The following is a 24,544-nucleotide window of genomic DNA, read 5'->3' as shown; positions in this document are numbered from 1 at the left end:
AGCCCGTCCATTTTACGCTCCAGAGGGTCCTTTAACTGGGAGGCATCTTCAAATGGTAGCGTGGTTTTCTTAGCTACCCTAGCGATCTGGATATCTACTTTAGGAATCTCCGACCAGCATGAAGCAGTTTCGTCATCTACCGGAAAACGTTCCTTAATTTCTGCCGGGGTGGTCAACCTCTTTTCCGGAGTCTCCCATTCTTCTAGAACTAAATCACGGATGTTTCTGTGGATGGGAAATACTTGTTTTTTCTTAGAACGAAGACCCCCGAACATCTCATCTTGTACTGATTGAGCTGTTTTCTCTTCTTCAATCTCCATAGTCTTCCTCACTGCTGTAAGGAGTTCTTCTATGTCACTGGAGGAGAAGTAGTATCTCTCCTGCTGAGAAGCCTCTGAGTTTAAGGATATTTCACCTTCCTCTGGATGTTCGTCCGACATCTCCTCCTGAGATTCCTCATGCCTCTCATCCTCTGGATTAAGCTTCCTTCTCTTAGCTTCCGGAGGAGTACTGGGGGAGGGTGTGGGCTGGGAGAGTGTGGCCAGAGAGCTTCTGATCTCGTGCTGGATCAAGCCTTTAATCTCTTCCATTAGAGATGGCTGCTCTTCTCTGACCACTTTTTCTGTGCATTCTTTGCATAATGTCTTCTTATATGAAGAGGACAGTTTCTTTGCACAGACAGCACATTTTCGTGCCGCTTTGGATCTGCTTCCTGATGCGGGTTCCTTGTCCCCCTGAAAAAAAGGGGGAGAAGGAATCATAAGATTGCAACCCGCATCAGGGAGTGGACACCCAGGGCCAGATTACTTACTGGGGCCGGGATGGTGCTGGGATCTGCAATAGCAGAGCGAGAGGCAGACGTCTCCATGATTTTCACCACACCGTGGTCTTACCTGAGACGTCTTCTTGTCCGGGGCTCTTAAATAGGCGACCGGACACAGCACCTGTCCTCCTGTGAGAGGACCTCCTCCTCCAATGTCCGGATGTGGGGGGAGAAACCGCCGAAATCCACGCTAACTGACATGCGTTCCAGCGTGGAACGCAAAGGAGCTTCCTGAGTACCGAAGCCGGCCGGCGTCTGACGTCACTTCCTGCCGCCGGCTTCAGACCGGAAGCCCTCATTGCGCGCACAGCGCTGGAGGAGGAGAGGGGCTGGAGAGCTCAGAGAGGCCTCCAGCCGAAGAATGCCGCCCAGACCTTGCCTTGACGGTGCGGACTGGTGGCGGAAGTCCCGAGTCCGGAGAGACGGGAGCAGCGCTCGGGGAAGAGAGGTAAGTCTGCTCCCCAGCTGCCCGGCATAGAATCGCTTTCCCACTGGTGACCGCTGCCGGCACAGCACACCTGGGATGACCTCTTCATCCCTAGTAGGGACAGGAAAAAACACTGAGGGGGAGGATGAGGGAGGGGTTATTTAACCTCTTGTCATTTCCTGTCCCTATTAGGAAAGGGGTAACATCCTCCAGGTGTGCTGTCGTGGTGGTTACTAGAGAAAAAATGTTCCAGACTTGTTAGTTTATACGGAATGCAAGTACATAAAGAGGTATTCCCATCTCCCAGATCCTATCCTAATATGTAGTAGGTGTAATAATAATAATAATAATATTAGCAAATACCTCTAATTAGAAACATAGTATAGTTCTTCTGATTTGCCATGTCGCTTACCCCATGTGTAGAGCACTGGTGACAGCCACTCATAGCGAGACAGTTAGTTAGCCGTTAGTGGTTGTAACCATGGATACCTAAGCTACTGTAATACCCTGCACTTGGGATAACTGACACAGCCAATCAGAAGAACTATACTACATTTCTAATTGGAGGTATTTGCTAATATTATTACACCTACTACATATTGGGATAGGATAATGGGAATACCCCTTTAATACAAGAGATGTGTCAGGACTCAGGAGAGCTGGTTAGAGATCATGCAACTTTTGTATTTATCAGAAAGATCTTGTAATTTTATTGATGTATCTAATCTATCCCTCCTGAAAAAACGTCTAGTTCACACTAGTAAAGAACCAGTCTTAAAGGGTTTTTTTTACCAAGCATTTGAGTTATCCCTTATGAATAGGATATAAATTTATTCATTGGGGTCCGACAGCTGAGACCCCATCTAGCCCAAGAATGGGGCTCTGCAGAGCCTCATCTGAATGGATTGGAGGTCGAGCATGCACATGTAGTCCCAAGGGGGTGTGCATGCTTGATCTCAGATCCACTCACAAGGGGGTGCCCTAGCTTTGGGGTGGGAGGTGATCCTAACAGTCAGACCCCCAGCAATCAATAAGTTCTATCCTGCTGGTAGATAATAATTCAGACTTGGGACGAGTCAATTAAATGTAAATTTAATACATACTGTATAACGTATTTTCTGCATTTTTAAGAACACAGGTTATAGAAAGAAAAAAAATAAATAAAAAATAAATAAATAAAAGATTGCAAGCGTTATCCGTACCTTATTCAGCCATTCCGCTCTCTCAATATCCGGGAAATGGACCTGTAAAAGAAAAGTATAATTGCTGAGCCTGATGATGTTAACAATGCTAAATATTACATTACGAAGCATTTATCAGTCAATTACAAACAGCTCAGATAGCACATATCATGGCAGTGAGGTTCGGTGATGTTCACACCTGTATTTTGAGTTCCGTTTATGGAAATGGAATGTGGAACTAAGATTTATTACAGAATGCGCAAATTTCAAAATCGCCGCACGCACGTTATAACACCCCCAACTACACAGCCCCAAATGTTTTATTACATGTGACTCTTCCACTGCAGCATTTTCATATAACCGCTTCACATTTCCATCAAAAGTTAACTTTCAAGAACTGAAAACAACCCCTTTAAGCTATTTAAAGGCAATGAGACGCCAAAGATCGGTGCAATATCTCAATGGTCTTTGGCCCACACTATAATGGCAGCAACATCTTGGCACAAGTCTCCAAAACTTACTTTTCCTTCTACCAATGAAAGCCATCTTAAAAAGTCTTACAACAGAGAAAAATGTCTTATTGTGACACAGTGATTTAGATTTTTCTTTATATTCAATAGGCCACTGTTCAAGTCCAGTGTTCTAAGGATTAAATATCTAATAGCTGCAGTTATAAAACACCTCTGACTTGCACATACTTTATCTGTGTATGCGGTGCACAAATTCTACAGTAAATCCTGTGAGTTGTAGCTTTACACATTTCTCTCCATGCCTCCTGCTTGTGAAATGTAGGTTTCTCCCTTATCACAAGCAGGAGGCAGAGGAGACGAGTTATCCAGTGAGAGTAAGTTATCATCTAACCACAGAATAGGTGATAAAATATTCATCGGTGGGGGGTCCAATAGGTGGCATTTCCCATGAGGTCTCTAGCTTTGTGAAAGGTGTAAAGTTTCATCACAAAGCTTTTGCTTTTAGGCAATAGCAGCTAGTGATAAATCAATTACATAGAGCTGCTGTCCCTTGATGTACACTGCCAATTCTCAGTGAATCCTATGTGATATAGCTTAAAAGAGTTGTGCAGTGAAAATAAGATCACCTATCCATAGGATAGGTGATAAAACATTGCTCACTGAGGATCAGACTGCTGAGGCCCCCAGAGATGGTCAAAATGGGGGACTATTATTCCCTTTAGAATGGAGCGGCAGTGAACATGCCCGACGACCGCTCCATTCATTCCATATGAAGCTTCTGGAGAAAGCAGAGCACAGCGCTCAGCAGCCCCAGTCTAACAGGAAAAATAGTGCACAGTTCTACCGATGGGAGACAGTCTAATTAATTTATTGATGGGGATCGATTACATATCCTACAGATGGGTGAAAAAAACATTTTCATAGAAGAACCCCTTTAAACTGCATCACATAGGATACACTGAGACAGCTGTATATGTCAAATAGGATACACTGCTGTATATACCTCACACAGGATACAGAGATGCTTCTGTATATACATCACATAAGATACACCGAGACACGGATGTATATACATCACATAGGAAACATGGACTCTGCTGTATATACATCACATAGGATACACGGAGACAGCTGTATATGTCAAATAGGATACACGGAGACACTGCTGTATATACCTCACATAGGATACACAGAGATGCTTCTGCATATACAACACATAGGATACAGCGAGACACGGATGTATATACATCACATAGGAAACAAGGACTCAGTGTATCCTATGTGATGTATATACAGCAGAGTCCTTGTTTCCTATGTGATGTATATACATCCGTGTCTCGCTGTATCCTATGTGTTGTATATGCAGAAGCATCTCTGTGTATCCTATGTGATGTATATACAGCAGAGGCAGCTATACATGTCAAATAGGATACACTGCTGTATATACCTCACATAGGATACACCGAGATGCTTCTGCATACACATCACATAGGATACAGCGAGACACGGATGTATATACATCACATAGGAAACAAGGACTCTGCTGTATATACATCACACAGGATATACAGAGACTGTTGTATATACACCACATATGATACACAGAGTATGCTGTATATACATCAGGGGACAGCAGCTTTATGTTCCTGCTATATCACTGACTGATATTTGCTAGAAGCATAAGCATTGCGACCAGACTGTGCACCTTTCAAAAAGTGAAGAGGCATCATGGGAAATGTAGTCTGCATTAGGAGAATCATAATCAGAGCTCAGTGGAAATCAAGATGACAGGCATCCCAGAAATGGCACATCAACTAAAACTGGTACAGAAATGCATCTATTGTATTGCTTACTAATTGTCTGACCTGCATTACTCATACAAAATAAATAAATACATTGCTCCCTTGCAATTATAGTCTTATGTACTTTGTAGAGCAAGTAGTAATTTTTTGTTCCTTGCTAATTTGTGTGTGTTTTACAAGGGGGTGGTGCCCACAGGATTCTCTGGGGGATGTGTCTAAAATCTTCTTTGCATAATGATCCTGTGAGCACCACCCCCATGTAAAAGACCATAAAAAAATAGCACTGGACGAAAAAAAGACTCATATCTCTGGAACCGTATGGCAGAATACTCAGGGGAACAGAGGGAGTAAAACAACAGCAAAAAAACGGTCACTTAACCTGGATTTACACAGCCCTGGCATGGACCACGATGAACAGACTGGCTGCGGGTCGCCAAACTCAAAATTGTCAGTTTCATATACGCCTATGACGCCATGGAGTTTAGTACAGGAGCCCCACAGCTGGTCCTTGATCCACCGGACCTCGACATGGATGTGTGATTACAGCAGAAGGCGTCGAGAAGGGCTTCACAGTGGCCTTTGCCGCAATAGTCATCGTGCGATCTGAAGTCACCCGATGTCGCTGCTACACCGCAGCCCTATACAAGTGAATGGGGGAGCAGTGCGACACCTACACTACTGCGACCAGCAAGTCGCAAAAATCCAACAGAGCCGGAGCCATGGTTGTTGTGTAGGTGCAATGCAAACCCATTCACCTGTACAGCGCTGCGGTGTAGCAGCGGCACCACGAGAACCGCAGCTGAGAGACCGCCGTCATGGCCAAAGTCACCAAGCAGCCCCAGTCTTAGACCCTCTGCAAGCACGTTCATACAGGGGCAGAATCCAGCCCTGAGTAACTCACAGACAAAAATACGGGCCCCATTATGAGCAGTAATCTATGTAGCTGTCCTCCCTCACCAACGAATGATGATGACATTATAATGCACCATTATGTGAACACTGCCGTACATATAATGCTAGAAAACGCAGGCTCAGGACCTGCACCAGTGCAGAACGGCTCCCGCAGCACCATATCAGCCGCTGATCTAGACAAAAGGAAATTGGAGTTATTCGCTTTTCAGGACACAGGTTTAATTATTTAACATCCCGTAGGGGAACATTGGCTTCTCAGGATCCACTCTGACACATGATCTGTAGATCCTCCGCGCTTATAATAAAGAGTCGCTCAGCAAAAAGGTGGTTATCTGCAAATGGACGTCACATTTATAGATACAAAAAAAATCCCAAATCGCACAGGGGAGAGAGGAGCAGTGTGACATTTATGTGGAGCGGAATTCAATTACAGTCAATCATGAAACGGAAAATTCTTTTGGCTGGAGACAGTCCCCCCTCCTTACCTTCCCAATATTAGAATGGGCGGGGGATGGTGCAGACCCTGCTAAGGAGTCCTTTCTCCCCAATCGAGCACCTCTGCATAAGGCCGGCTGCAGACGCGAGTATGAAAAATCGCCTGAGCTTCAGCCAGAAAACTCGGACGATTCTCATCTATTTTTCACCCGTGTGTGGTTTTCTTACGTCCGCGGGCGACACGTTTTCACATATCTACATTAAAAAATGAACAGGATCTAATACAATTTCTTAAGTGAATAATAGAAATGTATCCGTAGAAAAATACAGATGACACTCAGATGTTCCGTGTTTTTTTTCTTGCACAAACCAGTAGACTCTGGGGGAGTAGTGCATGCTGATATGTTTCTCTCTTAGACAATCAGGCAGAGAGTAAAATCGCTAATCTGAACAACCCCCATACTGACTGCCAGATATGAGAACTTAAAGCTGTCCATCACCCTCAGCTCTGCTGTGCAGCAGCAACTCATCGACTGCAGTGAGGAGAGCAGACTGTTGATGCTACTGTTGGGGCGTGTTCTTCTTTCCCCAATGTGTCGCTGCCTGCTTATGATTGGTCAGTGGTGGAAAGAGAAAAAAGTACACACCCCCAGTGAAATCTCTCTGGTACTGCCCACTTACACTGAAAAAAAAAAATGTTTAGGTGCCAAATTCTTTGATTACTAAGGTCTCCACAAAGGAGAGGCAAAATTAAAAACAAAAAAAAGTAAATTAATCTTGCTTTTCAGCCATTATTACATTATGTATACAGATCAACATGAAAGATTTAGGCTGCGGAGGGCTGTGTAGTTCCTCTGTTAAGCCCCGCCCACATCTTCCATGTAGCTCCGCCTACGTCGGCATGAGTCCTGCGTACTTAACTTTAACATTGGGTACGCAGGCCATGCCGATGTATGCAGATGCCTCCGCATGCATTGTTTTGGTGCTGCACCGACCGCAACATGTTGCGTTCAACACAGTTCGGTGCAGCGGCAAAATGACATCCGCATGGCCTGCATACCCAATGTTAAAGATAGGTACGCATGCCGACGTAGGCATAATTTAAAAAAAAAAAAAAAATTCTAGGTACAGAAGAAAGGTATCCATGTGAAATATGCCACATAAAAGATGCAAACATATTCAAAAGGCTCCAGTTGACTAATGGGGTGCAGTAGTTTTGTAATAGGTCCACATTTTACAGGTAATTTGATGCTACAATTTGCGACATCACATTGCATGAGATCATCGTACGGTCAGCCATTGAAAGCTTTTGCCTGGTGTGGACAATCAGTTTCCAGATTGCGGGTGGCCCCGTGACCAGAAGTTTGCAGGCGATTCTGCTAGTGGCAACCCCAATAATTAGCTGCTTCTACTAGAAAACTTGTGTAATTAATCTCTGGCTTATTTCCAGCAATGACAGATTGAGGAGTGGGGTGTAAGGTTATAAAAAAATGTCAATCCACAACATCATGCCACACAACAGGTATAGTGCTATTGTGTATGTGCACTACTCTGCGGTAGAATGTGGTGTAACAATCCACCAGGCTCCACGCTGGAGGCTCAGGCCATGGAGCGGCTGTTCTCTCTGTGTAAGCACCGCAGCACACGAGCTTCTCTGCTGACACAATACAATACTATGAATCACAAAATGTCATAGAAAAACCAAGTGCCCCACCCAGACAGCAGCTCGCAAAGCCAGTCTGTTTCCTTTCTGAGTCATCCCATTGCTACACTGCAGCCTGGCAAGTTTCACCAGCCCTGGTCTCCAGGCGGACGCTGACTGTAAACAGAACAGTAATGGGGGCTAGTCTCATGCCCAAAATCTATAGGAACCAGCTATAAAAACATAGAAATGAAGTGTATAAAGTAACCTCAGATGCAGATCACGTTCTACAGAAGGCACACGACTGTTCTGAGGTCCAACCAGCTTTACATACAATGCCACGTTCACACATTCAGTATTTGCTCAGCTTTATACCTCAGTATTTGTAAGCCTAAATCAGGAGTGTAACAATCAGAGGAAAAGTATAATAGAAACAAGTCACCATCATTTTTTACCCACTCCTAGTTTTGGGTTACAAACACTGAGGTAAAAAAATCTCATCAAATAGTGAACATGGCCTAAAGGCCCCTTCACAAAAAAAAAAAAAAAAAAACATAAAAACATAACACAGATCCATCATCAACAAGTTACAGATGTCATAGAATGGCAATACAAACCAAAAAATGCATTTAGGCTCTGAATAATTTTTGTCATTAATAAAAGAAAAAATATATATATAACTTTGGAATTGCCGTAATTGTACTGAGCTGGAAAATAGTGTCGCCTGGTAATTTCTTCTGCACAATAAACTCCATAAAAATTATACCCAAAAATGATGAAACTGTGGGGGAGTTTTTACACTATTTCACACCACTTGGAATTCTTGTTTATTTTACACATTTTTTTTTTTCAGCACATTATATATTAAAATTAATAGGGGCATTTAAAACTATACAGTAAGGCCACGTGCGCATGTTGAGTATTTGTTGAGTTTTTTACCTCTGTATTTGTAAGCCAAAATCAGGAGCGGCTCAGTCAGAGGAAAAATAGAATAGAAACACGTCACCACTTGTGTATTATCACCCACTTCTGCTTTTGGCTTACAAATACTGAGGTAAAAACGCACCAGATACTGAACGTGTGAACATGGGCTTAGTCAGCTCGCTATGACTGTCCGACAGGGCGTTTATAACTGGTTTTGGCTTTTTTCAAACCCCAGAAGAAGCCGTCATTTGTAGGGTGAAACCCTGTGTCGGGCTAGACATTCGGTGCCTGCCACGAGGTTGACTGCTCCATGCATTTTTTTTAAGCGCTGTTTTAATTACTTTTGTGAAGTATAATAAACGCCTTTTCACTGCTTATCCAGTCTAGTGGATCTACACTATATTCCGTTTAATCAGTTGAGGTACCTTGTCACCTGGATTTATCCACTTTACTTCATCCCCTACATGGTTACCATGCTAAAAGTAAAAAAAAAACAAACAGTACATACTTACCTACAGCCGTCTGTCCTCCAGCGCTGCGCTCTGCTTCTCTGCACTCCTCCTGTACTGTCTGGGAGCCGGAAAGCAGAGCGGTGACGTCACCGCTCTGCTTTCCGGCTCACAGACAGTACAGGAGGAGAGCAGAGCACAGCGCTGGAGGACAGACGGCTGTAGGTAAGCATGTACTGTTTGTTTTTTTTTACTTTTAGCATGGTAACCAGGGTAAACATCGGGTTACTAAGCGCGGCCCTGCGCTTAGTTACCCGATGTTTACCCTGGTTACCAGTGAAGACATCGCTGGATCGGTGTCACACACGCCGATCCAGCGATGTCTCCAGGGAGTCCAGCGACGAAATAAAGTTCTGGACTTTATTCAGCGACCAACGATCTCCCAGCAGGGGCCTGATCGTTGGTCGCTGTCACACATAAAGGTACCTTCACACATAACGATATTGTTAACGATATCGTTGCTATTTGTGACGTAGCAACGATATCGTTAATGAAATCGTTATGTGTGACAGCGACCAACGATCAGGCCCCTGCTGGGAGATCGTTGGTCGCTGAATAAAGTCCAGAACTTTATTTCGTCGCTGGATCTCCCGTGGACATCGCTGGATCGGCGTGTGTGACACCGATCCAGCGATGTCTTCACTGGTAACCAGGGTAAACATCGGGTAACTAAGCGCAGGGCCGCGCTTAGCAACCCGATGTTTACCCTGGTTACCATGCTAAAAGTAAAAAAAACAAACGCTACATACTTACCTACAGCCGTCTGTCCTCCAGCGCTGTGCTCTGCTCTCCTCCTGTACTGGCTGTGAGCCGGAAAGCAGAGCGGTGACGTCACCGCTCTGCTTTCCGGCTCCCAGACAGTACAGGAGGAGAGCAGAGAAGCAGAGCGCAGCGCTGGAGGACAGACGGCTGTAGGTAAGTATGTAGTGTTTGTTTTTTTTTACTTTTAGCATGGTAACCAGGGTAAACATCGGGTTACTAAGCGCGGCCCTGCGCTTAGTTACCCGATGTTTACCCTGGTTACCGGGGACCTCGGGATCGTTGGTCGCTGGAGAGCGGTCTGTGTGACAGCTCTCCAGCGACCAAAGAGCGACGCTGCAGCGATCCGGATCGTTGTCGGTATCGCTGCAGCGTCGCTTAATGTGAAGGGGCCTTAACGATTTCATTAACGATATCGTTGCTACGTCACAAATAGCAACGATATCGTTAACAATATCGTTATGTGTGAAGGTACCTTAAGTTACAGTCCTATGAAATCACTATACACCCACTGTTTTTAGATAATAGTGGCTAACAATTTAATGTACAGAATCAGTGATAATTTTCTTACTTTCAGTTCAAGAACAGCGCCACTGTTGTCTACAGGTTATATGTGGCATTGCGGCTCAGTCCAATTTAATTTAATGTCATAGAGCTACAATACCAGACAAGGCCTACAAACAAGAATGGCGCCATTTCTGGGATAAAAGTAGACCCATTTTTTTGAAGGATTGCATAAAAATTGAGGGCCATAATGATTTGCATTGGATGGAGCCTAAATAAAAATGTATCTTTCATTTGTCTCATGAACCCAGTATAATTGTTACGCACTGGTCCCAGATCAGTACCTTGCTTCCGTCAAGTAGACTAGACTTCTGCGCTCCACTTTGGTCTCTGCAAATGGCCAGGCGTGAACCCATGCGGGCATCTGCCCGGGCCTACCAAGACACACACCTGTGTCTATGCTCTTAACATCTTGACCTGCTCAACTGCCGTCTGCAATCTCTTGGACATCTCCTGCCCGCCTGCGGTTTCCGGCATCCCTGGCAACCTTTGTGGGATCTCCTAGATATCTCCCTCCTGTCTGCGATTTCCTGCATCCTGCCTACCTGCCAGCGATCTCCTTATCTAGGCTGCCCATGTCCGGCGTGCCCACCCGGACCTGGGGCTTGGAAGATCCAAGCACCTCCTCTTCGCTGCTCTAACATGGGTATTGTGATGTCATGTCTACGGAATATGACGACTGCAGCCAGTCATTAGGTGATATCCTGGTAGGCAGCATGAGACCACAGATTGACTGCAGCGGTCAAGTGCTGTAGATATGCCATGACTGAAGGAGCAAAGCAAACAGAGTGGCCGGGAGCAACAGAGGTGGGGTGGAGCCCAAAAGGAATCAGTCATATTGGTGTCATTTTGCTAAATATACTTTATGCAATGGGTAAGCATTTGGTCCAGTAAGAAACACATTCTTGTCACCTAAAATAAAATGAGACAATTTCATAAGTTGCTTTGCAGAAAGTCACATCTTAAATCCTGTTGGTCTACGCTAACTTCACGGGTCTTTCATTTCCTTGTATTGATGCCCTGACAATGTGCCACCCCGTATCCTTGCTTCTGTTGTGTTTGCGGCATGTAATAATCTGTGTCTGATTCATGGGCCCAGAAGTGCCCCGGGGCCCATGTTAGGTTATTCTGGTATCTGTATTGTTCTGTCAGGTGATGTTCTCTCCTCCCGTTCACACAAATTGTTCCAACCTCAAATTCTTTACCTTAATTTTCCCCAAATCAGACGCTTGTGTGAAGTGGATGACCAAAGAAAACAAGAAACAGCGGGAGACCTCCACTGACCACTAAGGGACAACTGTATTCCAAAATACCAAATCTGCACTCATCACCACGGCCTCCATTATGTATATGCTGGGACCTATACTGTATACAAAGTGGAGCATCAATCACCAAAGGGGCGTCTACTACATAATATTACTGTGTACCGGCCATGTCCAGAAGGCCAGGGACAACATCTGCAAGGAGTTTGTATGTTCTCCCCGTGTTTGCGTGGGTTTCCTCCGGGTTCTCCGGTTTCCTCCCACACTCCAAAGACATACTAATAGGAAATCTAGATTGTGAGCCCCAATGGGGACAATGATGATAATGTATATAAAGCGCTGCGAAATAAGATGGCCCTATATAAGCAAAACATATAAATAATAAGAATGACCCTCTTTTGGCCTTCCACAGGTTAATATGAGCCTATAGATGCATTTATATTACAAAAATCCATTATGAAAACTTTACCAGGACAACACCATAGATAAGACATTGATTGCTATGTAGGACTAATCATGGAGGAATTCACAAAGAATGGCATTTAGACACGGGCATTAGCCTAGAGAACGCAAATGTGACAAGTGCATTGCGAGGCATAGGAAGGTTCCCGGGTAAACATTATTAAATCTGTACGCCCTATCCATTTCTACAGACCCCATTTACTTTTTATTTAAAAAAAAAAAAAAAGTATGAAGAAAAATAAAAAAGTATTTGGAACAGAGTATGAACAAGAAAAGCTACATTTTTTGAGCTAAACACACTTGCATCAAAATTTGCAACTTTATCCACCCCACCCCCTACGTGTTCATGTTACAAGGATATTCACTTTTTCTTGTTTGTTCCTTATACAGAACACTATTCATCCTGAGCCCTCTGGTTCATGACGTTCTGCTAGAATTGGGAAATTTATAAAGTGCTGTAAGAAAGCGAAGATAGGGAAGGAAATATAACTTAGACCATTTAGTATTTATTTATTTTATTTTTTAGGGTTTGTGAATAGCTGGTTGGCAAACCTAAGGGTACAGCAATGGGCACGGTGATGGCGGCTGTTATTAATACAAATTCAAATTCAGCATTTGTTGGTCAAGCTAAGAAAGGAACTGATGGATAAAAAAAGGGGCAAGTAAGAAACATATACACAATCACTAATTACCTTATAGTAAAACAGTTTGCCTCTTAATGATGGGCTGCCATCTCTGGGGCTCGCTGACCTCAGCCATATATCACTACAGGAGTGCCTGCTGCAGGAAAAATATACTATTACATGCCAGGCACTCAAATTGGTGGCAAAATATATATGGGAAGGATCACCAAAAGGAGAGGTGGATCCTGAGCTTTGCCCAAATGCCCTAAATTCAGACTTGATTGCCTTAAGTCCACTGTTGCTCCAAAAGTGATCACACGTGCAGGATTTCCACAAGAACAATATGTATGGTGTATCCTTACTTCCCCCAGATTACAGAAGGAAAGAAAGACCTGGCATGTTGGATGGTGGTGTCATATGGGATTAGTATCAGCTCTGTGTATAGCCTTAAAAGGAATCTGTAAGATTTTGACCTGCAGGTTTTGAAATGTAAATCCATCAACACCTTTATATCTGCTATCTGTTGCTGCATTTCTGAGAAATTTGTGTAATAATGAATATGCAAATAAGGCTTTAAGTGCTCTGGGCTTGACAAAGCACTAAAGCCACTGCAGTCTTAGGTTGTTTCCCCACCCAGCACCAGCTTCATTAGCTTGATTTACAGCTCATGGTTTGGATGACCTCAAGGGCCAAGCAAGGAGATCAGACAGTGGGCCATCAAGTTAACTAAAAAGAGGCTGGTTTTGAGCAAGGAAACAACCTTGCAACGCAGAGACTCAGAGGTTCAAGAAGTGCTTTTCATGGCCAGAGTACGTAAGTCCTGATTTGCGTCCAAATTAAACCTCCAACTACTTTGCAGCAACAGATAGAAGATTTAAAAGGTGTTTACGGATGTACTTTTCAAAGACCTGCATGCCTACATATGTTGTTTATGTTGGAGGCGGGGGGAGGGGTGATCTTGCTGACAGATTCCCTTTAATAATGGCCTAGGAGAAATTTTTAGCAAGTAGTCAAGATTATCAGTGGTTTGGGGGCATGTCTCTCATGCAGCTCCATGCACCACCTAAACCTCAGTGACTGCACATTTCTAGACATACTCTGCTTCCCTTTGATTTGCAGCGGTTACTTAGGATGATGATGGTGGTCTGCCAGAAAGACATTCGCCAATAAGGTGAGGCTGAGGAGCAAAGTCAAGTCACCTCTTCCATACTGGTATCTATTGTCTCACAAAGTGCCACAGATGCAGCAGAGTTGAATTTGTCATATTATAGAGTCGTCCTTATACACAATGTAAACCCAAAACAGATGTTCAGCTTTATACACCTAGAACAAAATCATATGAAACATTGAGCAGCTCAGAAAATAAATCACATTATCTCTGACAGGAGTCATAATTTGTGTTGTGATCCAAAGCTGCATTCATATTTGTGTAAACTTCAGAGCTGAAATCTCCCAGCATGCCACGTTTGGGGATCTGTATTCTGGTATAGGTGATCATGATGCCAAGTGCTGGCAGTAATCTGATGTGGGAATCTCACTGGCCCACCTCACTATCAGAGCTCTGCTAACAGAAAAAGATTTGTCTGATGGCGAGCTTATTGTTCATGTGCGATGACAAACAGCAGAATTATGACTGCAGCTCTGCAGAATAATAAATGCTCTAATTCAAAACTATCAGCAGGTTAAAACTGTCCACTTTTTGCACTTTCTTTATTCTCCCTGCAGGACATTCCTCTTTTTTTTTTTTTAATTTTTCTTAAATCCGGTTCAAGAGATATGGGCTTTTTTATTTGGTGCAAATTTTTATAGTGATTATTAAGGGGGCGTGGCTCACAGGGCAATTATGCAGAGCAGCCTAAAGACACGCCCCAGAGGATCCTGTAAGCACCGCCCCCCCCATGTAAAGACAATAAAATAAATAAGAGCCATATCTCTGCAACAGTATGGTGCATTAAAAAAAACAAAAGCCCAGAATACTCAATGGAGCAGCGGCAATAAAATTAGAGCAAACACTGGATACTTGGCAGGTCATGTTTAAACAGTTTATGGAAAATGAATGCAAATTATCTATTTTTCTACTATATTCTATTTTTTAATTCCTCAGTTTTTTTTTTTTTTAAGATCTCTGCTTTTAGTCATTGAATGGAGACTCTCACATCTTTACCCCCAGAGCAGTGTTCCCCAACTCCGGTCCTCAAGAGCCACCAACAGGTCATGTTTTCAGGATTTCCTTAGTATTGCACAGGTGATAATTGCATCACCTGGACAGGCAAGAATTCCATCACCTGTGCAATACTAAGGAAATCCTCAAAACATGACCTGTTGGTGGCTCTTGAGGACCGGAGTTGGGGAACACTGCCCTAGATCATGTGCCTGTGTGCGCAGTGGTTGAAATTATAAGTATATTTGAAAATTGCACAATTTTTAGCAATAACAAAAAAAAAAATTATACGCTAAAAAATTTTTTTTTTACTGGAAAATAAGCTTTTTTTTTTTCAATACACTTGCGGTACCTTATGCCCCGTGGCTAGCGAATATGAATGGAATAGGATTGAAAGTGTACGGTTTAGGCTTGTCGGCAGCAGTTAGAGCAGCACCGAGCTTCGTCACCGCTCATTAAGGAGGTAGCAAACCTTACAAATCTCTATATATGACAAGCTGCTAATCCTCCACGACCTCCTGGTCACCGGTCCTTCAGCTTTATGCTCCTGTATGACCACAACTATGTGACGTGTCAGGAGTAAGTATGAGTTTTCGGTCACTTACTCAGCCATTACAGCCGAGGCGTCCTCCACAAGTAGTGTCAATTATACAGAACATTTTATATCGAAGGTAATAAAAGGCTCATTCCCAAAACTGTAAGTTGCAACCTATTTATATCATGTCTTTCTGGATCTTTGAAAACAAGGCTTTTCAGAGACCAATCTTGAATGGCTGCTGTAAAAAGTGGAGAATTCTACTAGGCTTTCTCTGGCAGTCCTATGGATAATGAATGGAGTGGAGGTGCGCATGGGTCTGTTGTAAAGAGTGGAATACTCTACTAGGCTTTCTTTGGCAGTCCTATGGACAATGAATGGAGAGGAGGCGAGCATGGGACTGACGTAATGACAGGTGGGTCAGCCTAGATACCCCCTGGGCCACTGGTGGGCACATTTAGTCCCCACAGGCTATGAGAAGGTGACCACACATTTCTCTTTGCACACTACATATAAGCCTCCCTTACTTGTTTCTCGTTCCTTCCTTTTCACTCTGGAGCAGAACAATATTGTATCATACAATTAGGTTCTGTAGAAGGACATAGATCTGGGGATTTATTATGATGGAATATAGACTGAACTGGACCGACAAATGTCTTTTTTCGGCCTTACTAACTATGTTACTATGTTACTCATGATTTTTTATTTTTTTTTCTGCATTTTTATGAAATCGGCTTCAACGTGTCATAAAAGCAACAACATAATTAGTGTTTACAACAAACAATCACATGTAAATTATGTAAACGAGTGACTAATTACACGTTACACTGGCTGCAGCGGATGGACTGAAGATGAAGACTCCAGCTCTTTCCTTACAATCATCAAACAGATGTTTCAGAAATTATAGAAATTAACTGGACGCATCAATATCATTTGTGACAATGGTGCCGACCGCATGAATGTGCAGATATACGGCCTACGGTGCATTTAGTTTATGTAATAACATTTTAGCATATGCAGCGTAAGAAATCAATGTAACATTTGCTGCAATGGACTGAACTGGATGAGACCCACACGTAATCCGGGATAAGGGATTAGCGGCATTGTGCCCAGAAATCCCCGACTGGCATCACTTGGTGTTATCCGAGAATGATAAACAGAAAAATACTGCCTGATTTTAGGGTTACCGACCAACGCTCTACGTGTCCCTCACATAACAATTGCAGGGATTGTGACACTAGTAAAGGGGGCATATAGGCGCTAGGACCCCCACTATTAGCCATGGGACCCTATTCCTTTTAACTAGTCGTTTTACTGGTTATTCAGAATACAAAAAGTCATAGGATTTTGCTAATAATCCCTCTTGACCTTTCCTTTTATTTTTGTGTTAAATCATTCATCCTAAAAATGCAGGAATAAGTTTTCCTTCAGGGAGTTACTATTTGGGAGGGGGTCCCCACACACTGATATTGCCCAATCTGCAGTTATCTATTTAACTGTGTATGTGGACACATGCTTTTGTCAAGGGAAATGTTAAAGGGCCGATCCATGCTGAAATGTTAAAGGGCCTATCCATTCTGAAATGTTAAAGGGCCAATCCATGCTTTCTGACCCACGGGCAGTACGAATCAGGCGCAGACTGTTTTATTGCTGCTGGTGCAAATCGATCAGCAGGACCTGGTCTTCAGTCCCATCGTGATTATGACTGCTGCATAGGAGCCCTGCGAACTGCTGCATAGGAGCCCTGCGAACTGCTGCATAGGAGCCCTGCGAACTGTCTCTTATGTGACATTATCCTCTGCTCTTCTCTTAATTACCCGTCTTGGCGCAAGGTTACATGTGCGTCACGCCGCAACAATGACTCCGTGCCAGGATGGCTAATCAATAGAAGAGCCTGATCCTGTAATAGGCAGTCCTCAGGGCTCCCGTACAGCGACCATAGACTATCAAGGTGGCTGATTGACCGTGTCCTGTGAACAGATTTGCACCAACAATAATAACTTGAAAGGCTGGCCAGGGACTTTGGTTTACTAGTCCAAGGCAGTTCCCTGAGGGTATGTCCGCACCTCACTCCCAATGATGGACAGGTCTCTCCCTAAACACACATAGGGAGATACCTGTATGCCCTGGCGTGTAGGGCAGGGAGGATCATTTGTGGGCCAAACGTGGACTAGTCATTAGAGACACATAGTCCCTGGCCGGCTTTTGAACCTATGTTTTCCCTGAAAACTCTAGTGCTTTACAGTAAAAGACATCAGATTCATGCTGCCCGTGGTCCAGACAGCAGGAATCAAGTGAAAAGTCCATTTAAACACCCAGTTGTCAATTTAGCCACCCTGTCTCCAAAAGTAATAAAGGGACATCCCAAGAGTTGGGGAGGGTGGAGGACCCAGATTTCCACAAGGTCAGTACTGTAGATCCACTTTAAACATCACATTTTCCAGAGGAGACATTCCACCCTTCACAAGACCCATGCATTGATCAGGAGATGGCATGAAGACCGCTGGTCACACCAATCCTCCGCTCTATGGTAATTCTCAATACAGCATCTTAAAATACATGAAGAATGCAGAGAAAACTAGTGAGAACAGAAAAGGATTTTCTTGTATGAATGTCTGGAAAGAAAGCAAGCTGTAAGTGGAGGATATAAATACACGGCCCCAGCGGGAGGGAAATGTTATGTTGGTGACACAATGTGCTCTATACAATCCTAATTACACCGGCAGCAGTCTGTAGATTTGTTCTCACACATAATGGCGACAGGTGTGCCAGCTTGTGAGGATCGTGCTGCGGCCGCTCTGCGCACACGTGGGCATGGTGTCCTATCGCTCGGGGAATGGAACACAACACTTCATATCTCATAGTGCTCCGGCCATTACTAGGAAGAAGACAGGCTCCATAATGTAGGATTGTTTCCATACATTTCATTGGGGCCAACGGTATTGACAGGAAGGTAACCTCTACCTTCACTAGTAACCAGAGATGAGCACACTGATTTACAGGACCCAGGACAAGGTCATTATTTTGTGGGCGTATGATGGTACCTGGAAAATAATGTTGGCATCTCCAACTCCTCTTTATTTGCCAGTCTATCATGACATTGTTCCGGTTTGATGCACACACAATGCGGTCGCGCCAGGCCGGCTAATCAAATAGGAGCTGGAGACGCCGGTGGGGAACAGGCGGTTCGCAGGGATCCCCTTTCAGCGACCATCCATGGAATATAGAATCAATGCAATAATGATGTGCACACCTAATACACGAATAAATATACAATGTTATTAATACAAAAGGGACATAAGAGTAATAAAATCGCTTAAAACATGCAATACAAAACCATACCCCTGCCCAAATAGTATGTAATCAACTAGTACAACAAATTGATATAATAATCAAAAGCGACCATGGAAAGAAGCTGGAAATAAACAGAGGCCGTCTTCCCTCAATGAGCTCCATTAACCATGCACCGGAGGAGAGGTCGTCTGAATGCAGCGCCCAGTGACAATGAGGGTATGAAGAAGTCATATGGGGAAAATACCTGAATAATAAAGAGGAGGGTGACCCAAGCTACTAACAGAGGTATATGTTGTAATAACCACAAGCTACAACCCTAGGCGTCCCCCAGAGAGGAGCAATAGAGAAAAAGCACAAACTATAGGGAGGAATAATTTCCATGAGACATTACTAATCAGGTCACAGGCAGAAACACACCCTGCAAGGCAAACCGATGTGATCTGATCAGATACCCAAGAGGAGAGACAGGTACAAGGCACAATGGAGTCTGACAGACAAGGGTAAGCCCGAAAAACTACTGAATGCCCTTCAAGGGGAGCACAGCTGCCAAATCCTTATAGCAGATGTCTCTGCACTCCGTCTCATACCAGGTAATTACTGTCAGCATGTTGGATATGCTAGGATACCGCCGACCTCTCTACTCCTCCGAGAGCTGCAAGCGCTCTGCTGTCAGATCGTTACCTCAGTTCCTGAACGGTAAAATTACTGACAGAGGTGTGATGCGTTCTCCTGGACTGTAGTGAAGCAAGCAATAGCAGATACCTGACATTACCTGCACCCCGCACCCATAGGCCTCATTCAGACGAGAGAACCCGTACCTACAATAGTCTATAGGGCTAGCTACTTGTCTGGGTGATCCGCACCAAAACACGGCAACATTTCCAATTTTGATCCAGGTGACGGATCAAACGCACCAATTCATATCTATGATTCATGAGAAAAAAAAATAAATTTGAAAATCAAGCAGAAGTCATCCATGTGCGATCGGTGTACTGTCCGAATTTTTTTTTTTTTGTTTAATGAAAAGCTTGTAACAAGAAAAGCTGATGAAACACTGATCGGAAAAACTAACAGAGCAAACATGGGTGAAAGTCTGGAAAAATTACCAAAATGCTTGAACGCGGCACCAATATCTGCTGCAAAGGTAGAAGAAGAGTGCAAGGTTATAGCTCGACTGGGCCCACAACTCCATACAAAAAAAAAAAAAAAAAAAAACGGAACTAGAATGGATAGTTGATCCTTGTGACAAAGATCATTGAATTTTGTCACATGTGATATAAACATAAAATACATGGAACAAGCAAAGTGATCTAAAAAATATGAGAGCACGAGAGCGTGCAAGATACAGAGAGAGCGAGAGAGCACGCGAGATACAGAGAGTGAGCCAGAAACAGACAGTGAGAGAGCGAGAAAGAGAGAGCGAGAGTTAGAAACAGAGAGAGCGCAAGCTAGAGACAGAGCTAGAGAGCTACAAAGAGTGCGCGCTAAAGAGAGACCTAGAGAGAGAGAGCTAGCGAGATATACAAAGAGACAGAGCGTGAGATAACTGAAGGTCGGACATTACTCTGCAGATTCAGGGTTAAGTGAATATTTGGTAAGAAAAGCTCAATGTTTGCGGCTCAGCCCCATGGAGCATAAGGGTACCGTCACACAGTGGCATTTTGATCACTACGACGGCACGATTCGTGGCGCTCCAGCGATATAGTTACGATCTCGCTGTGTCTGACACGCTCCTGCGATCAGGGACCCCGCTGAGAATCGTACGTCGTAGCAGATCGTTTGAAACTTTCTTTCGTCGTCTAGTGTCCCGCTGTGGCGGCATGATCGCATGGTGTGACAAAGGTGTGCACGATATTGTATACGATGTGCGCATAGTAACCAACAGCTTCTACATCGCACATACGTCATGAAATTATCGCTCCAGCGTCGTGCATTGCGAAATGTGACCGCAGTCTACGACGCTGGAGCGATATTGGAGCGATGCTGGAGCGTCATGGATCGTGCCGTCGTAGCGACCAAAGTGCCACTGTGAGACGGTACCTTTAGTCTGATGCTCTCTCAGATTTACAGCGACCAGCACTTAACACTCCAGATTATCTTCTCAAAACAAAACCTTATATGAAGTCAACCAATGCGGAGGTCACAAATCAGCCACTTATATGAGAAGAGTCCCTGGTGCCAAAGACGATGGCAAACTCTACAGACTGCACATGCACCAGAAAACGAGCCTGTCAAACTAATAAACGGCCATTACCTCAAGTGCTTTTGTCACCTCGCTGCCTCTAGGATCCGCGTGTCGCATCTAAGTGCTGTCACATTTATTTATTTTTTTTAATTGGACAGCACTCAGGACCCATAAAGTAGAATGGATGTGTTCACATATCTAATAAGATCACAAGTCCAAGAGCGAGAACCACCAGAGGCAGAACATGTGATATTCTTATCCGATTTTGTGGCTCAGAATGGGCCATTAAAGTCCATGAGGATCCGTGACACATGAACGCACATCAGAAGCCTTCAGACTTGCATTTGTTTCTCATGGATATGATTTTTATTGATAAAGTTAAATAATAATGTGATCTTCCAGGGGTCTTTATTGACATAAAAGCAAGTACTAGTCTTCAGTGAGAAAAAAAAAAAAAAAACAGGAGAGAAAAAAAACAAACAATAAAAGCAACTAAGAGAACACCTGAGAAATAAATTGGTCAGTTTCTCTCAGATGGTAACATTCACATGGGTGAATGCAGGCCAAATGTGGCTACAGACCTGACATGGCCGACAGCGGATTCTCCAGATACCTCATCCACAGGCACACCCCAGTGGGTTAAGTGTGCACGTGTCGTCACTGAGGTGAGGAGAATAATGGCGCCTTCACACCTTAGATGGAAGTCAGCCAGGTATCTCTTTCAACTTCCTCATACACGAACACTTGGCTCAGTGAGTATGCCACTGTTGGACAGTGTTGGCGGCAGTTTATCTAGCAGTAGAACCAGAGGATCAACTATTTAAATTTGAACTTCGTGATCATTCTGCCTCCCATCATCATCTGTTAGGAGACCCCCATACACATTAAGGTCTGCTGACTTTTTCCTAATGTATATGGGGGGGTCTTCCACAACTGTCAGACAGTTTATATCCAACTAGACAGTGGCCCGATTCTAACGCATCGGGTATTCTAGAATATGCATGTCCTCGTAGTATATTGCCCAGTCACGTAGTATATTGCCCAGTCACGTAGTATATTGCCCAGCGACGTAGTATACGGCACAGAGCGACGTAGTATACAGCACAGAGCCGCATAGTATATTGCCCAGCCGCATAGTATATTGCCCAGCCGCATAGTATATTGCCCAGCCGCATAGTATATTGCCCAGCCGCATAGTATATTGCCCAGCCGCATAGTATATTGCCCAGCCGCATAGTATATTGCCCAGCCGCGTAGTATATTGCCCAGCCGCGTAGTATATTGCCCAGCCGCGTAGTATATTGCCCAGCCGCGTAGTATATTGCCCAGCCGCGTAGTATATTGCCCAGCCGCGTAGTATATTGCCCAGCCGCGTAGTATATTGCCCAGCCACGTAGTATATTGCCCAGCCACGTAGTATATTGCCCAGCCACGTAGTATACAGCACAGAACCACTTAGTATATTGCACAGCCCACGTAGTATATTGCCCAGCTACGTAGTATATTGCCCAGTCACGTAGTATATTGCCCAGTCACGTAGTATATTGCCCAGCCACGTAGTATATTGCCCAGCCACGTAGTATATTGCCCAGCCACGTAGTATACAGCACAGAACCACGTAGTATATTGCACAGCCCACGTAGTATATTGCACAGCCCACGTAGTATATTGCCCAGCTACGTAGTATATTGCCCAGTCACGTAGTATATTGCCCAGTCACGTAGTATATTGCCCAGCCACGTAGTATATTGCCCAGCCACGTATGTCACAGGTTAAAAAATAAACATATACCCACCTTCCGATCCGAGGGCCCCTTGTAGTTCTGTCGCCAGCTTCCGGTCCCAGGGTCTGATGACGTCGCTGTCACATGACCGTGACGTCATGGCAGGTCCTTCTCGCGTAGGCGCGCAGGACTTGTGATGATGTCGCGATCACATAACCGTGACGTCATGGAACATCCTTGTCGCATACCATCCTTAGCACCGGAACGTCGCGAAGAGCGAAAAAGGCGCCGGAGGGTGAGTATATGATGATTTTTTATTTTTTTTAAATTATTTTTAACATTAGATCTTTTTACTATTGACGCTGCATAGGCAGCATCAATAGTAAAAACTTGGTCACACAGGGTTAATAGCGGCGGTAACGGAGTGAGTTGCCTGCGGCATAACGTGGTCTGTTACCGCTGGCATTAACCCTGTGTGAGCGGTGACTGCGGGGAGTATGGAGCGGGCGCTGACTGCAGGGGAGTAGGGAGGGACTAATCGGACTGTGGCTGTCGCTGATTGGTCGCAGCAGCCATGACAGGCAGCTGGCGAGACCAATCAGCGACTTGGATTCTATGACAGACAGAGGCCGCGACCAATGAATATCTGTGACAGAAAGAAGGACAGACAGACAGACAGAAAGACAGAAGTGACCCTAAGACAATTACCGGTATATAGTAGATGAGAAGTAAAAGGATCAAGTACATTGAAATCCAAACAGGTACAACACCTTTTCTAATGGCATCTGCCTTCTGGACAAATTCAAGGATGACCCCATACATTGGAAATGGTCTGCCAGTCCTGTGCATCACGGTGGCTCACTGGTTAGCACTATTGCTTTTTAGCTGGGGCCTTGGGTTCAACCCCCACCAAGGACAACATCTGCAAGGAGTCTGTATGTTCCCCCTGTGTTTGCGTGGCTTTCCTCTGGGTTCTCCGATTTCCTCCCACACTCCAAAATACATAATGATAAGGAATTTAGATTGTGAGCCCCAATGGGGACAGTGATGATAATATATCTGTAAAGTGCTGCAGAGTATGATGGCGCTATATAAAAATAAATAAAGTAGAATAAATACCAAAATTCAGCTAATGTTCATCTCCGGTGTATGGTCCTTCATTCTGCAGTCACACATTTTTGTCTGTAAATTAGGACTACTTGAGATCATGCATTTATGGAAAGTGAAGCTGTACGTAGCCTTCATCCACTCCTCAGTGTCTACAACAAGAACTGCATTGCAGCCCTTTCAGCAATGTTTTCTTAGCACTAGTCTGTGCAGATGAGGCAGCTCACACATGGAATGGGACAGTGCTGAGAAAGCAGCCATGGAATTCCCTATCTCAGCTTACACTTCCAAAGGGGTTTTCCAAAACAAGCGTCTTAGGTGCATTTACACCTGACAAGTTTTGTCCCTACACGAGCACTGAAGGACTATGAACAAGTTGTCCAGTGCTCGTTTCAGATGGGCAACACACATGGCATGAAGACAGAACAGAATGGAATCACGTTGTCCGCAAACAGCGCCATCTAGTCGGCAGCACATCCCCTGCTTCTACAGGGCGATGTGCTGCCAACAACAAAGGCCAACACTAATGACCAAATCAGCTGTTGAACATTTGTTCACTTGGCCACTGTAAGTTGGCAATAAAGAGGTTAACCCTGTGTGAATGGATCAGAGGTCGAGCATGCACACCTCTGCTCCAAGCCCTGTGTGAATGGATCAGAGGTCGAGCATGCACATCTCTGCTTCAAGCTCTGTGTGAATGGATCAGAGGTCGAGCATGCACTCCTCTGCTTCAAGCCCTGTGTG

General features: G+C 44.3%; 1 protein-coding gene across 2 annotated transcripts in view; it reads right to left on the bottom strand.

Moving 5' to 3' along the window:
• Positions 1 to 24,544, bottom strand: part of ESYT2 (extended synaptotagmin 2) — a 152,717-nt gene that overhangs the window by 89,984 nt on the left and 38,189 nt on the right. For both annotated transcript variants that reach the window (XM_069729714.1, XM_069729713.1), the window contains exon 2: positions 2,453 to 2,494. In XM_069729714.1, coding sequence (XP_069585815.1) covers positions 2,453 to 2,494 — 42 coding nt within the window. The remainder of the gene's footprint in view (positions 1 to 2,452; positions 2,495 to 24,544) is intronic.

This window comes from Ranitomeya imitator, chromosome 6, assembly GCF_032444005.1.
Source record: "Ranitomeya imitator isolate aRanImi1 chromosome 6, aRanImi1.pri, whole genome shotgun sequence".
In the NCBI taxonomy this organism is placed as follows: Eukaryota; Metazoa; Chordata; class Amphibia; order Anura; family Dendrobatidae; genus Ranitomeya; species Ranitomeya imitator.
This window is presented reverse-complemented; position numbering and strand designations above follow the sequence as displayed.